Source organism: Embiotoca jacksoni, unplaced genomic scaffold (assembly GCF_022577435.1).
Source record: "Embiotoca jacksoni isolate LCO1_2020_lvr unplaced genomic scaffold, fEmbJac1.0.p SCAF_1, whole genome shotgun sequence".
In the NCBI taxonomy this organism is placed as follows: domain Eukaryota; kingdom Metazoa; phylum Chordata; class Actinopteri; family Embiotocidae; genus Embiotoca; species Embiotoca jacksoni.
Genome location: NW_027185229.1, coordinates 22,114,185 through 22,133,040, shown reverse-complemented (window position 1 = coordinate 22,133,040; position 18,856 = coordinate 22,114,185). Strand labels below are relative to the sequence as shown.

Below are 18,856 nucleotides of genomic sequence, written 5' to 3'. Positions count from 1 at the left end.
CCTTTGTCCCAACAAGAAGACATGTATGGTTCTCTGAGCAACATTCAATCACCCATGCCCTGCAAATTTGATTTAAGACTGCAATTTCATTAGCCACACATTTTTCACAGGACAACACACAGCTCAGGTCCTCATACTTCATTAATTTTGCCCCTCCCATTATTTACCATATATTCTCATTAACCAATCCTGAAAAACAAACGGACATTGTACAAAAGGTGTATTTTTGGTAAAGAAAAAGAAAATGCTGAGCAGGCAGACCTACAAGCAGGCAAGACTGACAGACAGACAGGAAATGTTTTTAAAAGGGTAGAAAGAGACAGACAGGACTGGAGGCTGTAAGGCTATGACAAAGACGGGCAGTGGGAGACATGACAGGAGTGATAAGTAAAGATGAATACGCCTCAGGCAACTGACTGCTGATTACTTTCTTACTGTTATGGCCTCACGTGTGCCAAGGCGATCTGACGATATGGTTGGCTGTAAAACAGCACAGTGAGCACATCACCACTGTGGCTAATGCTCCCAACCTGCTTCCATCAAGGCATAAAACTCAACCCTGCTTCACATCACAGGAGCTTCGTTCAAATTTCAGAAAAAAATGCTGATTCTGACCAAGTTTGGAGTGTATACTGTGTTCAAACAAGAACAAGGCTGAATGAAGTACACAGCAGATGTCAGCACGCTTTTAAAATATCCATAAGTCAGTAAATCAAAAATAAGCTAACACAAAAAAACAGGAGCTACAAAAGATCAAGGGTCAAGTCCCAGACTGAAGAAATTATTCGATCTTTAGAAAAACATTGTTTTAAAGCAATAAGGTCAGCCTTTGAAAATATTCTTCATAAATCTGATGAAAAGACTAAAAACACCTGTTCCTCTTTCAATACTATCTGACCTACTCTGGCTCCAATTCTCAAACCCATGTTCATCTGTTTCTAAAAAGGATCTTTCACAACAGATAACACAAATATAGAGACATTTCTAAACAAAATACGTACCGTTGTTGGGGATAGTTTTTAGCCATAGATTATTACAAATGTGGCGTGCTACTGAATGTTTACAGCAGCAGGAAAGTGTACAAGGATTTGACAAAAAAAATAAATGGTAAAACTTCACTTATGGGTGTATGAATTATCAAGGATTTATGCATGAAATCCTGCATGAATTAAGCATTACTTCATGCATTATTACCTCATGAAATCATCAGGAAGCAACACGAGTTCAACGTCTTTCATTCATGATGTCATGCATGAACAACACAGTAATTAAAATATTAACTCAGGTGAGTACATCGTCAATGATTAATGAAAATGTTGGGCCACTGAACCTCAGCTGCAAAGAGCCCATAATTTATTAAGCATTAGTAACTCATGACTTTATCATGAAGTGGTGAACCATTTGATCTTTACTATCTGTTACTTCCTGATGACTTATGAAGTATTAATGCATGAAGTAATGCTTAAATCATAAGGAATTCATGCATTAATTCATGATAATTCGTGTAGCCTTTCCATAAAGTGTAACCAAATAAACAAAACATGTTTACCATAATTAAGGAATATGTAACCTATTGCAGTGGCATGGCTCATTGATGTGTCTGTAATAAGCTATATAAAGCTGTGGTTGTTATCAGGGTCAGTTCCTGTTAGTTTGTAATTTGCTGACAGTAAGAAAAAGATAAAAGGGCAAGCCTAATAAGAAAAGAGATTCCCCAGCTGTTTGACTTATTCTTAAAAGAGGGAATTGTGCAGCAAAAGCCCATGAGCTCCTGAGTGACATGTGACAGTCAGGCAAGTCTGTCCAGCATCTTTTTTTTGCCTTCTCTTTTCACTCCCTTTTGTTATCGTCATTGTGCTTGTGACCTTATCACCGACATGCCAAAAAAAAAAAAAATGCTGCTAGTCTCAGTTGATGTTCAACAGGAGAACAGCAGAAAGAAAGGAAACAGGGACATGGGCAGCAGAATGCTTGACTAAGCAGTAGATTACCTCATTAGGAGTAGTGCTCCACAACGATGTTTAAAACATGAACTGCACACTCATTTAGTGCGTAATTTGACTGAGGTGCGACAGGGTCGAACAAGGGGTAGCAGCAGAGGTGGAGGGGTCATGATCATTAAGATTACATGAACTAACATTAACTAAACGTGGCTTCTATGACTCCATCTCTCTCTTCCTTGAGGAGATAATAGCTCTCTTATGCTTTCTAAGGTTTTGCATCGTTTTCTAAAACTATGCATTATTTCCATTTACTTTATACCTCCCCTGTTTTTGCTACCTTTCACTTGCTCTTTCCCTCACTTTCTCTGCCCTTCCCTCTCACTCCTCACACACGCACGCACGCACGCACACACACACACACACACACACACACACACACACACACACACACACACGCGCACACCATTCAGTTTCAGAGAGCACTGTAGGCAGAAATGCCCATGGTTTGGATCATGCTGAGGAAGCAGGAATTAATTCCAATCAGGCTTGAACAGGGAAGAGCCATTGCATTTTGCACCACTCCTGGAGTCACTCAAACAAGGAGCACCCCCACCTCTACTGCATATGCATGAACACACACATATTCCAGCATCACACATAACATTCTGAGCATATGTGCCATTGTGATAGCGCTTGGCAGCCAAACAGAATTTTGTTTATTAAACATCAGCTGTGTCTTTGACATTAATACCATGCTAATGAAGCCCCTGACACACTCATTCACCTGTCTTTTCCATTTTGCTGAGGATTTTAAGCTGCCATGGGGTGCCGCTAATACTGTTGCACACAATAAAAACATGTTTGTCAAGATTAAAAGCATTGTGTTGTCATTGTCAAAAGCCTCGCTGGAAATGTGGTTGCACCCTCGCTATTATCTACTCCTCTGAAGCACCACTCTTATGCTCCTCTTACTCCATTATTCCCCCCCCCTTCTTTATTTGCTCCCTAACAGTGTGTCAGAACACAGCCACAAAGCCTCATCTGGAAGTAATGCAATTTGTCTGCCTCCCTCTTGTTTTTTGTATGACTGCACCGTCTCATTCATTTTCCTTCTCATTCCAACCGAGAGGTCACAGCTCCATGTCACTATCCGGCTTCCCGCTATCCAAAGTGAATTCAGTGACTCCAAACCTCTTTTCATCAAACATTTCTATCTAATATGTCGGCTTTTTCATATTTCCATTTCTAATATAGGGAGAATTTTAGCATACTGCTTGTCTTGGCACTTTCCAGCTTCCCTCGAGCCCAGGACAAAGCACTATGTTACAGACCTGACTTATGCATCATGAAAATAGCTGGAATATATGTGGTAATTCTGAGCAGTATCGGCCCCTTTGGGCCATCCAGAGCTGGAAGCATTAAAACAGCTACCCAGATGGCCCCTTTCTAACTGCACCAGCTACATGTTTCTTCAGCTTACCTATTGGTGACAGCTCCGCCACGCTGCCGATGTAGGGACCTTCCAAGAATTTGGGCTCACTGTCGTTGATGTCCTGGACCTTGATGACAAACTCTGACTCTGGTTCCAGAGGGTCGTTGGAAAGCCGGTCCCGGGCCTGAGCACGGAGGGTGTAAAACGCCTTCTCCTCTCGGTCCAGTCTTTCTGTGGCATGTATGTCTCCTGTCAGCTCATCGATGATGAAGATGGAACCTGCCCCTTCTCCGGAAATCGTGTACTTGATGTTGCCCTCACCTTCGTCAGAGTCTGTATGGATCTGTAAAATGATGCAGAGTAAATATAAGGACAGTGAGTTCATACAATAAGATACCTCATACATGTATATATGGTTAATTTCATTACATTGGTGAAATCAACTCAATAGTAACCCAAATAATTATGTTATTGTAAAACTTAGAATCTACAATATTGTTCAAATGTACAGTAATGCTGTCCATATTATGTTGTTTGTCAACTTATTGAGGAAAAAGTTATTTTCAAGTTGCAGAGCTGTTCACTGACTGAATTTATTTAATTTCATTGCTTTCTCCAAAACATCTGCTTGTAGCACAAAAGCATGATTTATGCTTTGTGGCTATGCTTAGGTACCTACAGCCCTTGGACATTTTTTTTTGTTGACCAAGGAGGTTGGCCAGATACTGAAAAAGTCAACAGTTACTTGAAGCACAAAAAAGGCCACACGTCATATTTTAACATGTAATCACAACCAAGGTCTCTCCCAAACCAAAATGCTTTTATTACCTAAACATAACAAAACCGAGCACGAGTCATGATTATGGTGTGTTTGTAAATACTCAATGTTTCTTTAATACTTCATGGTTCTGAGATTAAAATGTAATATAATCAACTTTGCAGCCTCAGTATTTTCCCTTTATCAGACATTGCTTTGCAAGAACTGCATTAATGTATTCAGATTAATATCAAGTACTATTTGAAGGAGTATAATTGAAGGCAGGCTAGAGCAAAACTTTCTACATTCTTATGATCATTTTGACAGACAACATGAGCTGTCAGTGAACCCCACATGACAACTGCCCACAGCACTGACTGTGAAGGGGTCGAAGTCATCAACTCAGAGCCAGTGGACAGAGAGATCAGGGCTGATCAAATCGAACTGTGAATAAACCCAGACAGGGATTACAGTCCTATTTGGCCGCATGGCAGAAATTCCATACTTCAGTCAGGCTTGATTTGAGATTATTATGTCACACAATTTGCAACACATTTTCTATTTGATTCCAACCACTGAGAACAATTACAGTTTGTGTAATTGGTGACTCTCAAAAAAATGACATTTTGTCATTAACCATGAAAAAAATGTATTTGCATATTTCTTCCATCACTTCCCATATCTTATGCCCCAATGGTGAATGCAGTTTAAGGTCTTTCCCCAGCTCCCTACAGACCAGCCATCATCGTTGACGTGGAAAAAAAAGAGTCTACAGATCTCGTGATGATTTACACCTTTTCTGCACATTGTGCCCTTCACAGGACGTGACGCCCAAATTAGGGAATCAAAGTCATTTCAAAGATTGTTGAAGGTAGAGGCATAGAGGTGCTGGGGCTGAAAAGTGAACTTAAAAGAGCCCTTATAAATCAGAGCTATGCTTCCCCCTAATGTGATTAGAAGACATTCCAGAGGTAGCAAAAAGGAGCAGCATTGGTCCCCCATCCAAACCTCCCCTTTGGCTCTTTAGTGAGCATTAGACCTGCTCACTTTCTCACACTCTCACACACACACACACACACACACACACACACACACACACACACACACACACACACACACACTCACCTTCTATCTGAAATTATAATTCAGAGCTGTCTATGCAGTGTAACTGTGGTTCAATCTACTGAGCAGACCAGGGGAGAGGGGTAATCGCCCCGGCCTCCCTGGTTAATATTTTATAAAGGCTTAATTAAATACGGGCTTCTATCATCCTTCCGGGGATTTTCATTAAGTATTTGTCGTAAAACCACAGAATAATGCAAGCCATGTGCCTTGATATTGCCTCCCTCATCCATTTTCTCCTCCCTTTTTATCTGTCTGTTTTTGCCTTTTCTCAACACTCTAAATCATCCTGAAGACAAATACATGAAGAGCCAGAGAAAATATACTGCAGAATACTTTTGTGGTATCAATATTTCAGTAACAATAAAAAAAATTGTTTCATTGGTCCAGACTGTGAGAGCAATAAAAGTGCTCTTTTAACACTGGATATGTTTCCCCCAGACACAGTCTCACTCTTACTCTCTCTGTATGTCCAAGTTAGATTCTGCAGACAAATGTGTGTGAAATGTTGTCATCATGTGTTATTTCAATTGCACAAATGCTGGCACCATGCATGCAAGCTCCTACCTACTGTACATGTGCGCATAAGGCCACACACAGCTACTTACTGTGCATGCTTGCACAGAAATACACACACATTCATACAGTGAGTTCATCATTCTGCTGGGGTGATGCTATTTCTCCCCCCTCAGGCTTCCCATACCCATCCTTCTGTCAGTCTATCCTCACTGGAGTGATTCAAGTTGGCATCTAGTGCGCACGCGCGCGCGCACACACACACACACACACACACACACACACACACACACACACACACACACAGCCACAGCCACACAGCCACACAGCCACACAGCGCTTAGCTAAGTTGTTCTGTGAAAACTAAAGGTCAGAGCCAGGATGTCACTCGCTTAGCAAAAAATAACCAGGAGTGCAAAACGTGCCCAACAAATTTATGTGAGAAGTAGATAGAGAAGACAAAATCTCCAGCACTGCTGAGCATAAACAAAAGTCACAGCTGCTTTACTGGTGAAATCATTGATGCATTTCTTTGAGCTTTTTATGTTTTAGATCATCCAGCTGGAATTTTGTTTTGGGCTCAATGTGTACGATTTCCATTGGCCAGATTAGTGGTATTGAAAAGGGTAAACACTGAAAGCAGACACAGGAGACCCACATTAACACCAAATATTTGAAATCAATAATCTACACAAAATCTGCCTTTTGATGATGAAAGAGTCTCCCCAAAGAAAAGTGATTATAAAAAGTAGAGAAAACAGCTGTTTTGATCAGCTTGACTTTAGAAACAAACACCAGATTCTAGTCATGACCCATTTTCACAATAGGGAAAAAGGATCAAAATACCCACAGGAACTCAGGAAGCTCCACTCCAGTAGCATAATTTGCAGTACACAACTAACACAACTATGAGAGTTTGGTCTATACTGAGCACAGACAGCAGAGGAGTAGATTAAGCTGCATAACATGTAAGGTTTGCAGCCTGAGATTCTTCAATTGGCTTTGTGGTACTTCTTCCCACAGTAAAAATGAGTCATCATGGGAATCCATTGGGCTAAATTCAAGCTGGCCACTGCTGCTGGTCCCAGTCTATGAAGAAACTACTAACATTTAAGAAGCACCTTTCAGGAAAGCAGGCAAGGCATTTTTACTCTGAAATGAAGTGCTACTTTTTCATGAAAGTGGATATAATGTTTTCATATTTAAAGGCGGGGGCACACATTTCTTACAGGTGTATGAAGTAGTGTTTTTAAATCTTGGTCAGTAGCCTACAGTCCTTCAACAACACACAAATCGGTGTTGTTGCAGTCGGATAGTTTTCATTTCATTTCTTATCTTACTGTACTTACTTAAATTCTATGTGAAACTGAAAACTGATAGGAACCAACACATGTTGAGAAAGCTTTGGATCCACTAACTTCATATATCACTATGTCAACCCAGGTTTTTTTTTTAAAACTTCCTCAGGGAGATCTAGGAGAGTTGCAAGGGAGGCAAGGAGGGAGAGAGGTGAGGCAAAAATATATACTGCATAATGCTGTCGGACGTGGTTGAGGTATTAACTAACAGTAACCCATAGAGCCACATTCATCATACTTCCTGTTTACATCTTTGAAAAAATTATGTGGACTTGAGCAACAGTTCCAAGAAGTAAGGTAAGACAAAGAACAATGATTTTGAACAATTATTTTTACATAATACAATATACTGCTTTGTTCTGTATATTTTTAAGGGACGATGATTACAGTGACCAATAACTCTTTGGAAAAATAGTAACATACAATAAATAACTGATCATGTATCTCTAGCTTATAGTTGGAACTTACTTTAAAAAGTGTGAATTTGTCACTGCAGCTAAACAGTTATTATGATTCAGTGGCTGACTTTAAGTTCAACTTGATGCAAGTAGTAGTCAGCCATGCCTTAAGGTTTACAGTGGAGGGCTGTAGGGTGACTCAGGGGAGAGTGAGGTTGTTGATGCCCTGTCAAAATCACCTTTAGGTCATAACAAAGTGTCTAGCTGTCACTATAGGCTAACCTAGTGAAGGGGATGACATATGACTCACATGCAGTGACGGAAAGTTCGCCGGTCAGCTCTTTTAAGTTTGTACATTAGGTATGTAAAAAGTATGTTCAAGCACAAACTCGTACTAAAATAATATACAAAATCTAGTGGTTGATGAAAAAATGGGGTATTGAAAGATTGTTTTTTTTTTTAGTTTTTTTTTTAAACCTATTACAGAACAGAACAGACTAGAATAGATTAGTATAGAATAGAATAGAATAGAATAGAATAGAATAGAATAGAATAGAATAGAATAGAATAGAATAGCAGTATTTTACATTTGCAGTAGAGATAGCAGAATGTGGGCAGCACTGAATCTTTCGTTTATTGAGGGTTTCAAAGTGGGAGCAAATTGGCTGTCTTATATTTAAGTCTGTGTAATCAGGAGTGGACCTGCCACATTTCACTGCAACTTGTCAAGCTCTCTGATCTTAACAACTTCAAAGTGTTAACAAGGTGACTGTATCAGAGACAGCTTAAGTGGAAGACAGCTATGGGGTGGAAAGGTACAGACCATGGGAGACAAGAGACAAGGCCAGAGATGAGAGGGGAGAGTAACTGGCAGCATAGCCGAGTGGCAAGAAAGATAAAAAAGTCAGAATAAGAACTCAAAATGAAGCTGGTCATGGTGGTGACCATGACAAGCTTAGAGAGAGAAAAAACACATGTTGGAAAACATAACATTGTCTAAGAGTTTACTTTCAAAATAATCTCAAAATTTGACAAAGCTGAGGAAACAAAAGGCTTTCTTGTCCTCCGAAAACTGGAAATATAGCTCCACAGTGTCTCTTTTTTTCTTCCTCTTTGATGACAGCCGTGTGATGTTTGAAATGGACACAGCTTTGACTAGCTTGGATCATTACGAGGAGGAGAATTGCCTTAACATGCAGAGTATGTGCATTTTTTTCTCTTACTGGATTGGCTGTGTCTTTGATCAAACACTTTTTCATCTCACTCATATACATGAACAATATCACTATTGTGCCACTCAAGACGAACAGTATCATGTGCAACTTAACAAACTCGTTACTAAACCAGAAAAATATCCAATGCATTAAAAAATGTCAACAACTTTTATTCCGCCCTACCTTTCTACATTACTTTTAACAACCTGCCTTTTTTTACAAGAACTACACAAAACAAAAACAATAACTATAAAACTCAGTGTTTCATACTGTATGTCCACTAAACTTGCTGCGGCCAAAACCAACGCCACAGACACGATACACCATCCATCAAACTGCTATTCCATAGAAATAAAGTCATTTTTCTGAACAAAGAGTGGAATCCATGTTTCATTTGGCCTCCAGAGTTAACATGGAACAAAAAAGCTCTTTGGACATGGAATGTACGAGCACTTTTTCACTGTTCACGCAGAGACAGACATATTGCATATATATCTCAGAGAGTTGGAAGGATATAAGAAAAACACTCTGAAACTGTACACAAACCACTTGAAGTATAATAACTACTCTTTTTATCACACACACAGCCCAACTCACACACCACATCCATTGTGAGGGTGCATACCCTCACAATGGATGTATTCCCGGCAGCTTTTGTCAAACTAGAGGAGAGAGAAAGATGACAGAGAAGAAGAATGTGTCAGTTTTGCCTCCTCTCATTACTTTAACAACATCCATTTAAGACTATCTGTGACTCAACAGCAATTCTGTCTCCTGCGGAAAAAAAAAACTGCCCTGTGTCCTCAGTTCTCTTCCTTTCATTGACAACACATTTTTAAAAAGCAGTTGGAAATTAAGAAATCTACTTTTCAGATCATTCAGGTGCACCAGTAGTCATTTATCTAAATCTACTGACCAAAACTAGCAGATTAACGCCATGCAGAGCATTTCATTAGTAAATCTGATTTTATTTACAGAGAAGTGGCAGCTACAGTTCAAGACAGAGCAAACTTAACACGTTTGCTGAGTTGGGTTAAAGTAATATGCAAAAAATAAGCTTATTGCAATTATTCACCACAGAAGCACACTGCCTGACTTTAATCCTCCATTGCTCAAATTAAAGTCTTGATACCAAAAAAAATGCAGCAGAGTTCATCTGTGCGTGTGTGAGTTACACACCGACAGTCCCCTCCACACTCACACACACCATTAATGGCACTGATAGCACTGGCCACTGCCCGAGTTCCATGAAGAGCAATAACTTTAGATAATTTTATTAATAAAATCATCTCTCGTCTCCCTCCTGCTGTGTCGCTCCCTCAAGCTCCCTTAAGCTCTTTCATATCAGTCTGCTGCCTTCCCTGGCACCCTGTCCTGTAATGAATCACAAGTCAATGTATGAATCCTCCTCTTTTTCACTCTCCCTCTGCAGCCTTCCCTCTTCCTTCATTTCTTTCCTCATGTATCACTCAGTTCGGTTCTGTCTATTCCTCTGTGTCCCAGCAGACAGACAGCGCTGCCTGTTGGGTATGTTGTTGGTCCTGCCAGCAGGAATGCATCACAGTCACAATTGCAGACAAACAATGGTCAAAGGATAATTATTCTGCAACACTGGGCCCCGCTGCAGAGAACATCTCTATTCATTTGTAAGAATAGAGAGATCAATATATGCAGATGCAATATTAGCTGGTCAATTTCCATGTCTAATTGATTAGAAACAAGGGGATCACATGATTGATGCGTGTGACTCATTGCGGAGTCTCATTCTGTCTGCATTAATGTTCCGTCTTTTCATATCGCGTCTGATATAAAGCGATTGAATCGTACATGCTGTCCGCTCTCATCAACTCACTGAGCTTCGTTTGAGTAACAGCTGATGAATGGGATGTGAATGAGAAGAGAGGGGAAAAAAACAAGGCGAAAACATTCCCAAATGCACACATGCCACTGAGATGATGGCAAAAATATTTGATTTGACATATACTCATTATCTATAATTACATTAGAAAAATAACATTCAGTGATCACATTTCTGGTGTCAAGGCATTGTCCTCAACATCAAAGAGAAGGGCATTGCAGAGGCTGTCATCACTCTGTTACCAAATATTTCGAAGAACTAAAAAACCACGAGAAACACACCGAGTTTCCATGGATTCTACAGAACTGTAAAGATTGGACAAAGTAGCTAATTGTGGATTAAGAGGCAGTGGTAATGTTTGAGACATACCTTTAACACATAGGAAAACACACAACACACTGGATGTCATTACTGGAGGCAGAGGTGCCAAAGGGGTCTAAAAAACCCTGGAGTATCTGTAGCTATGATCTGCTGTGTATTTATGGCTAGTTATGTCTGGTTTAGTAATCAGAGTTAGATATTAACGATTTATGTCTTCTTAATGCTTTTTGGCTACAGCGAGAATAACATTTTTACATAAGTTGTTGCAACCTAGAGGCTTTTGTTTGACAAGAGAGCGACTTTCTGCAGACGCGTTCCAAGGTCATCAAAAAGTACGAGCCCTGGAACAGGAACTTTCTAGGGAACAGTGCAAATTATAGTCCCTCTGACAGTAAGGCAGGATGGGTTTCTAAATTATCCCCTAGTAAAGATTGGTTTGGCTATTTGCAAAACAACATTTTTACCACAAATGAATTACAAAAGGCTTCAAAAAATTTATGGACTGCTCCCCAATGGAGTGCAGCACCATGAATGCACAGAGCAGTGGGGTGCGATAATGTTCGCGAGTAAGTATTCCAAGTTGTGTTGCTTTATCAATACAGGAATTACACAAGTTTTTGTGAGCAGTGGTACTTAGGTGTTTGAGATTTGACCATGGACTTGCGCAGAGAGTGCACATAACATTTTTCAGCAATGGCGACCCTTGAAATGCTTCAAAAACCTGCGGTGAGCTGGGATGGGCTCCACCCCCCCCCCCCCCACCCACCCACCCCCACCCCTTGGCCCTGTTCAGGATAAAGCAGGTATAGATAATGGATGGATGAATGATTACAACTTATGATTCAGTACTTATTACCTTTTGTCGTTTAACTGTCAATTATCAGGATTGCAAACAAATGATCCTTTACAGTTTTGTTGGTTTCTGACTTGAAATTTTGCTTACAAAGGTAGGCTCTATATTGTGTCACAAAAACCTTTGATTGTGAATCAGACACAAAAATAATGTCATGGGAAATATCCTAATCTAATTATAGACTCGTTTTTGAGCCTATTCGGGCAAAACTGCTTCACAAGTTCAAGTGCTCAGTTTTCAGCTAGTGGATCAGACAACAATGAGGATGCTTTTGTCAGATAAAAACAAGATCTGGAACGTTGGGGTGAAACAAAAATTAAACCACTATGGCTGTGCACTTGTATAAGGTCATATGGGTGGCATGCCATGGCTTCCTCAGCAAAAGCATGCAATACAACGTGCAACACAGGGGACTGTGTACAGGGAAAATTTTTTATCTGGGCAATGGATACAAAGCAGTGCATTCACTGGCAATAGAAAAACCTTTAAATCCTTGTTTACTGCCGATATAGCTGCTTTTAGAAGTAACTTTTTTTGCAGAAAACCACCGGGACTTGATGATTATCGCTTCTCACTGTTAAACCCATGATGACAAGCTCTTGCAGGTGAAAAGCTGGCAGGAGCATAAGAGCAACTACAATGCAGTTATTTCCGTTTATAACTAAGTTTTTAGAACTAGTGTCTGTTTAGTAATTATTTGGCTTCAAATGAAGACATTTTGGCAACAATTTTGACCAATTTGCATTTGTTTCCTACAATGCAAATGCCAAGGTGCACAGAGCACCATTTGTGCTTACTGATTAGACGAGGTGCATAATTAGACCATTGACAAATGTCTTTAATGTAGATGAGCTTTGACTTTTTTGCTAAAGCACAGATTGAATCATAGTTTTATCCAGGTACATTTACAAATTTTCTCTTTTGTGTAAACTGGATAAATAGAGATAATTAAAGCATTTTTTATTGGGAACTGTCAGTCGATGCAATCACATAAATGAAGAGTATAGCTTTGCAGTATATATAGTAGTGACATTCTCATACACTTCCATATAAAAGACATATAGTCTTGCTTATTGAAGTAAACATAAATAAATACAACTGCTGCAGCAAATTTTTGCTGCAATTTTTTTGCCATTACTTTTTTATTTTATTTACTGAAAACTGTACATGTGGCTTGTGCACAAACTTGGGTAACCTTGGCTTGGGGCTTGCATTAGGACTCATAAAGCAGGTCAAGAATTCTCAAAAGGAATTCTTCAAACCTTGTGGTAACATTCAACAATCATGGGCTCCTCTTAAGGAAAGTCAGCATGTTAACATAATTGCACTAAACTTAAAGGACAGCTGAAGCTGATGGGTATGTAATTAGTTTAGCAGATATTTGGTCATAAACAATCGGCAATCTTAGAATTTGAAAATGAGGCTGGTGCCATTCTGATAGATTTGTTTGCTACAGGGGTTGTATTTACCTTTTCTGGCTTCACAAATCATCAGAGTCTACAAAACATTTTGCACACAAATCTAGATATGATAAAATACAATAAAATATGTGAGCCTTTGAACCATTTTAGGAGCCTGAAATACAAGCAGCAGATGATAATAAAAGAAACTTGTGCTGTTGTAGAACAAATTGTGTTCTGAAATAGCTTGTTTGTGTCACTACATATTAATCTCCTCGAAACGTAAATTCATACATAAATTGTAAAAGCATGTCCGCCCTTGAAATCCTATTTGTGTTGCTGTATATGTATATTTGGGTTCTATATTTACTCTACTCCTGTGGGCACAGGAACAGTATTTGCTTTGAGAGCTGATCTGGACTGCTCATTATAAAAATATCTGCTCCACACGGAGCTATGATTTAGAAAACATCATACAATGACTGATTCATCCTGTAGACCGAAAACATCTGCACTAATTTAACAACTTGGAAATCTGTCATACAAAATTTCTTTAATTTTTGAGTGAATTAATAGCCATTTTTCAGACTGAGGGAAATTTTGTTTCTAAAATCAGATCTTTAGGACAGACTGTCCACACTTTTATTTGTAAGTGAACGGGTCAGATTTGTTGTGCCCAGACACCACTAAACTTTCTGCATTGTTTGCTGTGGTAACGGTGTATGCGTAGCTACACAGCTGACCTGCCTTTCCAACGTGAAGGCAACGACCCAACAGACCATTTATTTCGGTGTTTGTATATGAACTGTTGCAAAATCGAAACTCTTGCGAGTCTTGTGATTATCTTATCTCCAGATTATAGTTCGAGAAATCAACTTATTCACAAAGTTAAGATATTTACGTAGTAAGATTAAATGCCCTACCTTTCCCACATATAGAGGTTCTGTGCCGGTATACTCCTCCACCACAAAGAACTGGTTCCACACCCATCCTCTCTTAACTCGTTCAAGTGACGAGGGTCCTTCTTCCTGTCTGCTCCCTGTAGATGTTGTACCACTAGTCCTTGTGGCTTCACACCAGGTAAAATCAAAGCAGCTAAGAAGACCCAATGCTGCCAATAGTGTCCAAGCTCCTGCTGTCCAAAAAGGAGCCATCTCGCTAAAAAATAAGAAAAAGAAAAAAAAGAAAGCTTTCCTCTGTCTACATGCAATGTAGAAGATACGCGCAGACAGGAAGAGTTTCAGTTGTAGTTTGATACCAAATACAACTCCACCAGGGCAAATTTGGAATGTCTTTGTGAAAGAACTTGAAAGTTAATCCATGCGAACACAAATCAATCTAAAGTTATCTGCTGAATACAGGGCAGGTCACGGAGCATATTGGATCTGTACCACCTGGAGAGTACCTGTTCGTACAGCATCATGGTCAGTCCTTCTGATTCTTCATAGTATCTGCCCCACTTTATAGAGTTCTGATTTTTTTTTTTAAGTATGACCAAAACAAAATTACTTTTTGAATTTTTTTAAAGGTTTTTTAAGGCAACAAAAAAAAAACTGATTTTACTCAATTTTCACTGATCAGTGGGGGGAAACAAGGGTACAATGGCGTTGAGGAAATATGCTCATGAAGAGTGAGAGTGATGGTTTCCATCCATTTGACTTGTTTTTGCTTCTTGCAGTGCTTCCAATTCCACTTCTTGGCATGATAACTCTAATGGTTGGTTTGTGTTTTAGGTGGATTAATACTAAATTGTCCAGAAATGACACGATTTCATTTTTCCAAAAAGAAGCCTCCTCTGTCGTCCGGTTCCTTGAAAAGTAACAGCTGGTTTTACCTCCTGAGGCAGAAACTTTGAACAAAGAAAAGGCCAACTGATTTTACTCTTGGTGATTATGGTTGATCTTTGTTGGCTTTGCCCTTCAAAACAATCCATTGGTTTGATAAGTTCATTCTTCAAAGGTGCTCCATTATTTTCACCATGATGACAGCTCTGTCAGTGACTCAAAGGAGGAAGAAGGACGAATCTGTAAGACAGAAGAGACAATTGCTGTTACAAGATATTGTCGCTGCATGTGGACATTTTCTACTTTTAAGAGTTTTATGAGCAGCAAAATTAGGCATAATTTTTTTCAACATTGACTTTTATCAGTACCCATATTATTATTGTTATACATTATTGATGTTGTAATGTTTTATCTCTGCCTGATACTATGAATACTACTGAATGTGTTGCAATATGTTTACTGTACGTCACTGCCCTCAAATAATAAATGGAAGAAAAAAAATATTCTAACATTTTTTTAACCTTTGAGTTCCTGTGCCACAAAAGCCATCATGTGGTGGTTTTGTTCGGATTATCTGGAGGAAAGTGTTTTCCACCAGCGATTCTTGTGTTCAGCAAGAATTCTAACAATGTGCTATCAGCTGCAGAGTGAGGGCGGACTGCTGAAAACAGGACAGCAGACCAGGTGTGTGGAAAATTGGAAGGAGAAAGAGAGAAAGAGGAAAAGCAAGAGAGAGAGAGGACATTGTTCATCACAGACTAGACCCAAAGCATCTGTCTGCCTTTTGTCCGACTGATGGAGCGGCCCTAACCTCAGCCAGCTGATTAATTGCATGAGGGAACACTAATTGGATAAAAGTATTAATCAATTAATTCTATCCAATGAGGCAACACCCCTCTAATACTTCAGACAAACATTGGCGAGTAGGAGGGGGTGGCAGACACGGTCTTTGGCTGTTGTGAAACATGCACAGAGGTTAGTCAGAAAGACGGAGCTGACGGAGCAGAAAGAGAATGAGAGAGGGGTGAACAGAGAGATCTAAAGGAGAGAGACAAAAAGGAAAGGAAATAAATAACTAACAAGTCAAAGACCAAAAGAGTGAATGAAACATATGGTGTTGTGTTATGTGTGGCTGTCGTTGTGTATAATGGTCTCTCTGAACTATTCAGAACAAAAGGCAAAACATGACATGACATGACAAAAACAGCACAAAAAAAAAAAAGATTTAGTACGTCTCTGGCCATACAACCTCCAGTGAGGAAGATTGCAAGACCAGCCGAAGAAAAGCTCCTCAGGCCAGCAGGTGGTTTAACCTATTGTATTTCGGCGGCTCGGGAGAGGACTTCTAATCTCACTCTCCTCCTGCCCGGTAGCAAGCTTGGAGCTTCCGGAAATAATTCCTTCTCAGACTGTTGGTCAAGGCAATGTCCGTGGTATTAGAAACCAACTGCTCTGGGGGGGTGTCCAATCGGAGCAAACAGTTCAGGAGCAACTTAAACAGCTTAAACCTCTTCATTCATTTAAGCACAGTTGGGGTTTGTATGGAAGAACTAAATGGAGATTTTCACACATTACATATTGCGATTGTTGTTGTACTTCCAAGTTATTCGGTCATGTGATGTAAGGGTTAATGTGCTTCACGAACCAGAGTAGCCATGACATAAACATGATGAGATGCTTGTAAGGTGACCAATGATGATCCTTAGTGGTGCTATAAATTCAGGAATTTGTTGAGCAGTGATTTGAGCTAAATGCTAATGTTAGAATGCTAACATGCAAGTATTAGGCATATACAAAATGTATCATGCTTACCATCTTAGTTCAATGTGTTAGCATGTTAACATAGTTGCACTAAACTTAAAGGACAGCTGAAGCTGATGGTTAGGTCATAAGTTTAACAGATATTTGGTCATATACAAAAGCACTGGCCAAGTTTTTACCTGATGATGGTGCTGGATAAAAATTCAGAGGGTTAATATAACTTTTAGAATCTTATATGGGTCAATATCCTCCTTTGAATTAGACCCTCTTGGTCCTTCCAAAGCCATACCCCTAGTTTTTTTCTAATAAAAAAACAATATTGTAGCCCAATATGGGAACATGACATAACCCTGGCTTAATGTTATACAGATGTGCACCATTAACAGGACCCTATAACCACCATCTCACCTCATCTGACCACAGGAACATTAAGTGAAATTTGTACAATCATGGTCAGCTGATCAGTGATAAACCTCCTAACAGCCCTCTGAGGCAGGAAATGACTGCTCTGACCCCATGCACTTTCCTTTCCTGCAGGACACAACACTGAATGCCACAGAAACAATTGAAGAGACAAGGACAACTTTGTCTCTCGACAGAGACAGACTCTCCCCTTCATGCCCTTGACTTATTGGCATGGCAGACCACCACCAGTGCCGTGCTGTGTGCCTTGGCACTACGCATGCGGCTGCCTTTGCTCACTAACTGTGGGAGTGTGGTTGTTGGCAGTGATAGGCCTATTTCCAGCATTCTCCTCAGATGGAGCTTTGCTCAGACATCAGAGTGGCAGAATGTCACCCACTTGTCTGACTCTGACCTGTGCCCCTCTCTAAAATCCACCACTTGCCCCAACAGAGGATAACGGCCAATCCCTGACTCCCTGGCAGTGGGGATGACACAATATTCTCGTTCTCTACTGCGGCAGAGTTGTGTCCCTCTGGAGCCATGCCACAACCACTGTGATGTCAAAGAGCCAGTTCCAACATTTAGATGTTTCCACAGTCGCTGTATACAAACATTGTGTTTGACTGCAAGACTCTGACTAGCCTATCCACCTGGTGCGCTGGCTACAGCAAGAGACACCAAACTCTTGCAGATATGAACAATGTTCTCTCCACCATTTGCTAAGGTGCAAGGAGCTATGTAAGAGTGTGTCTTCCCTCAGTAGAAGCTGACAGGTTTATTCCTTAATGCAATACTGTATCATAAAAAAAAAAAAAAAAACAGTTTTAGCCAAATAAATACAGATACATTAGAGGTAGATTACCTCGCAATGTGAACAATGTAGCATTGTGCTAATTCTTCTCTTTACTTTACAATAATCAGGATAGATTAGGAAACATTTTGCTTGGGTTACACATTGTTGAGCAGTGTCTTGGTATCTGTCTGGACTTCCCGGCTCTTATTTCATTTTTTCAGCTACAAAGACACAGCAAAGCATTCTCTCTAGGTTTTTTTACACAGTGGACTCTAAACTTTGACAACAAACAAGCAGGTGCCTGATAATCTGCCTGGTACTGGCAGATCATAGTCACTCAAGAGACACATACATGACACAGTTTATTATTCATTGTTATAATTTCTGTACATTATGTCCAAATCGTCACTTCTTGCAGGCCAATTCTATTTTGCACACATTCAACATTCATTACAGAAACAGACTAGACAAATATGAAGCATTGAAACTTCAGCTAAATGCTTCAAAACATCAGGGAAGAGTCAACTACAACACAAGTTCAAATTAAGGTTTGAGATGTATCACAAATACGTATGTTTAGTAAGATAAAAAGTAAGTAGTCTCTTGTGGCACTTTGAATGACAGTTGATAAAAAAAGAAAAAAAAAAAAAGAAAACTCATCTGAAGTCCCTCGCTTGACTTAAATTGATCAAAAAAATGTCTTTTCAAGTTTCCAATTAGATATGTGAGAGCTGTGGAGTGATAACTTCAAAGAAATAAAAACATAGTGTTTATTCCTCTGTGCCTCAAAGGCGAACAGCATAGGATAGAATTAATTCATTTTTGCCTATCTACACTTTCCCTGCTCCCTTACAGTACATGACTTAACAGTACGGCAGGCAGTTTGAATTTATTTAATTAGAAGGCATTTGTATCAAATATTTTTCTGTGTGTACCAATGG

General features: G+C 39.7%; 1 protein-coding gene across 1 annotated transcript in view; it reads right to left on the bottom strand.

The window, feature by feature from the left end:
• LOC138197154 (cadherin-22) overlaps nucleotides 1–18,856 on the bottom strand; it is a 146,959-nt gene that overhangs the window by 54,523 nt on the left and 73,580 nt on the right. Inside the window, exons 3-4 of the mRNA XM_069147732.1 lie at nucleotides 14,096–15,196; nucleotides 3,424–3,718 (exon numbers count right to left, since the gene is read on the bottom strand). Coding sequence (XP_069003833.1) covers nucleotides 3,424–3,718; nucleotides 14,096–14,326 — 526 coding nt within the window. The 5' untranslated portion in view covers nucleotides 14,327–15,196. The remainder of the gene's footprint in view (nucleotides 1–3,423; nucleotides 3,719–14,095; nucleotides 15,197–18,856) is intronic.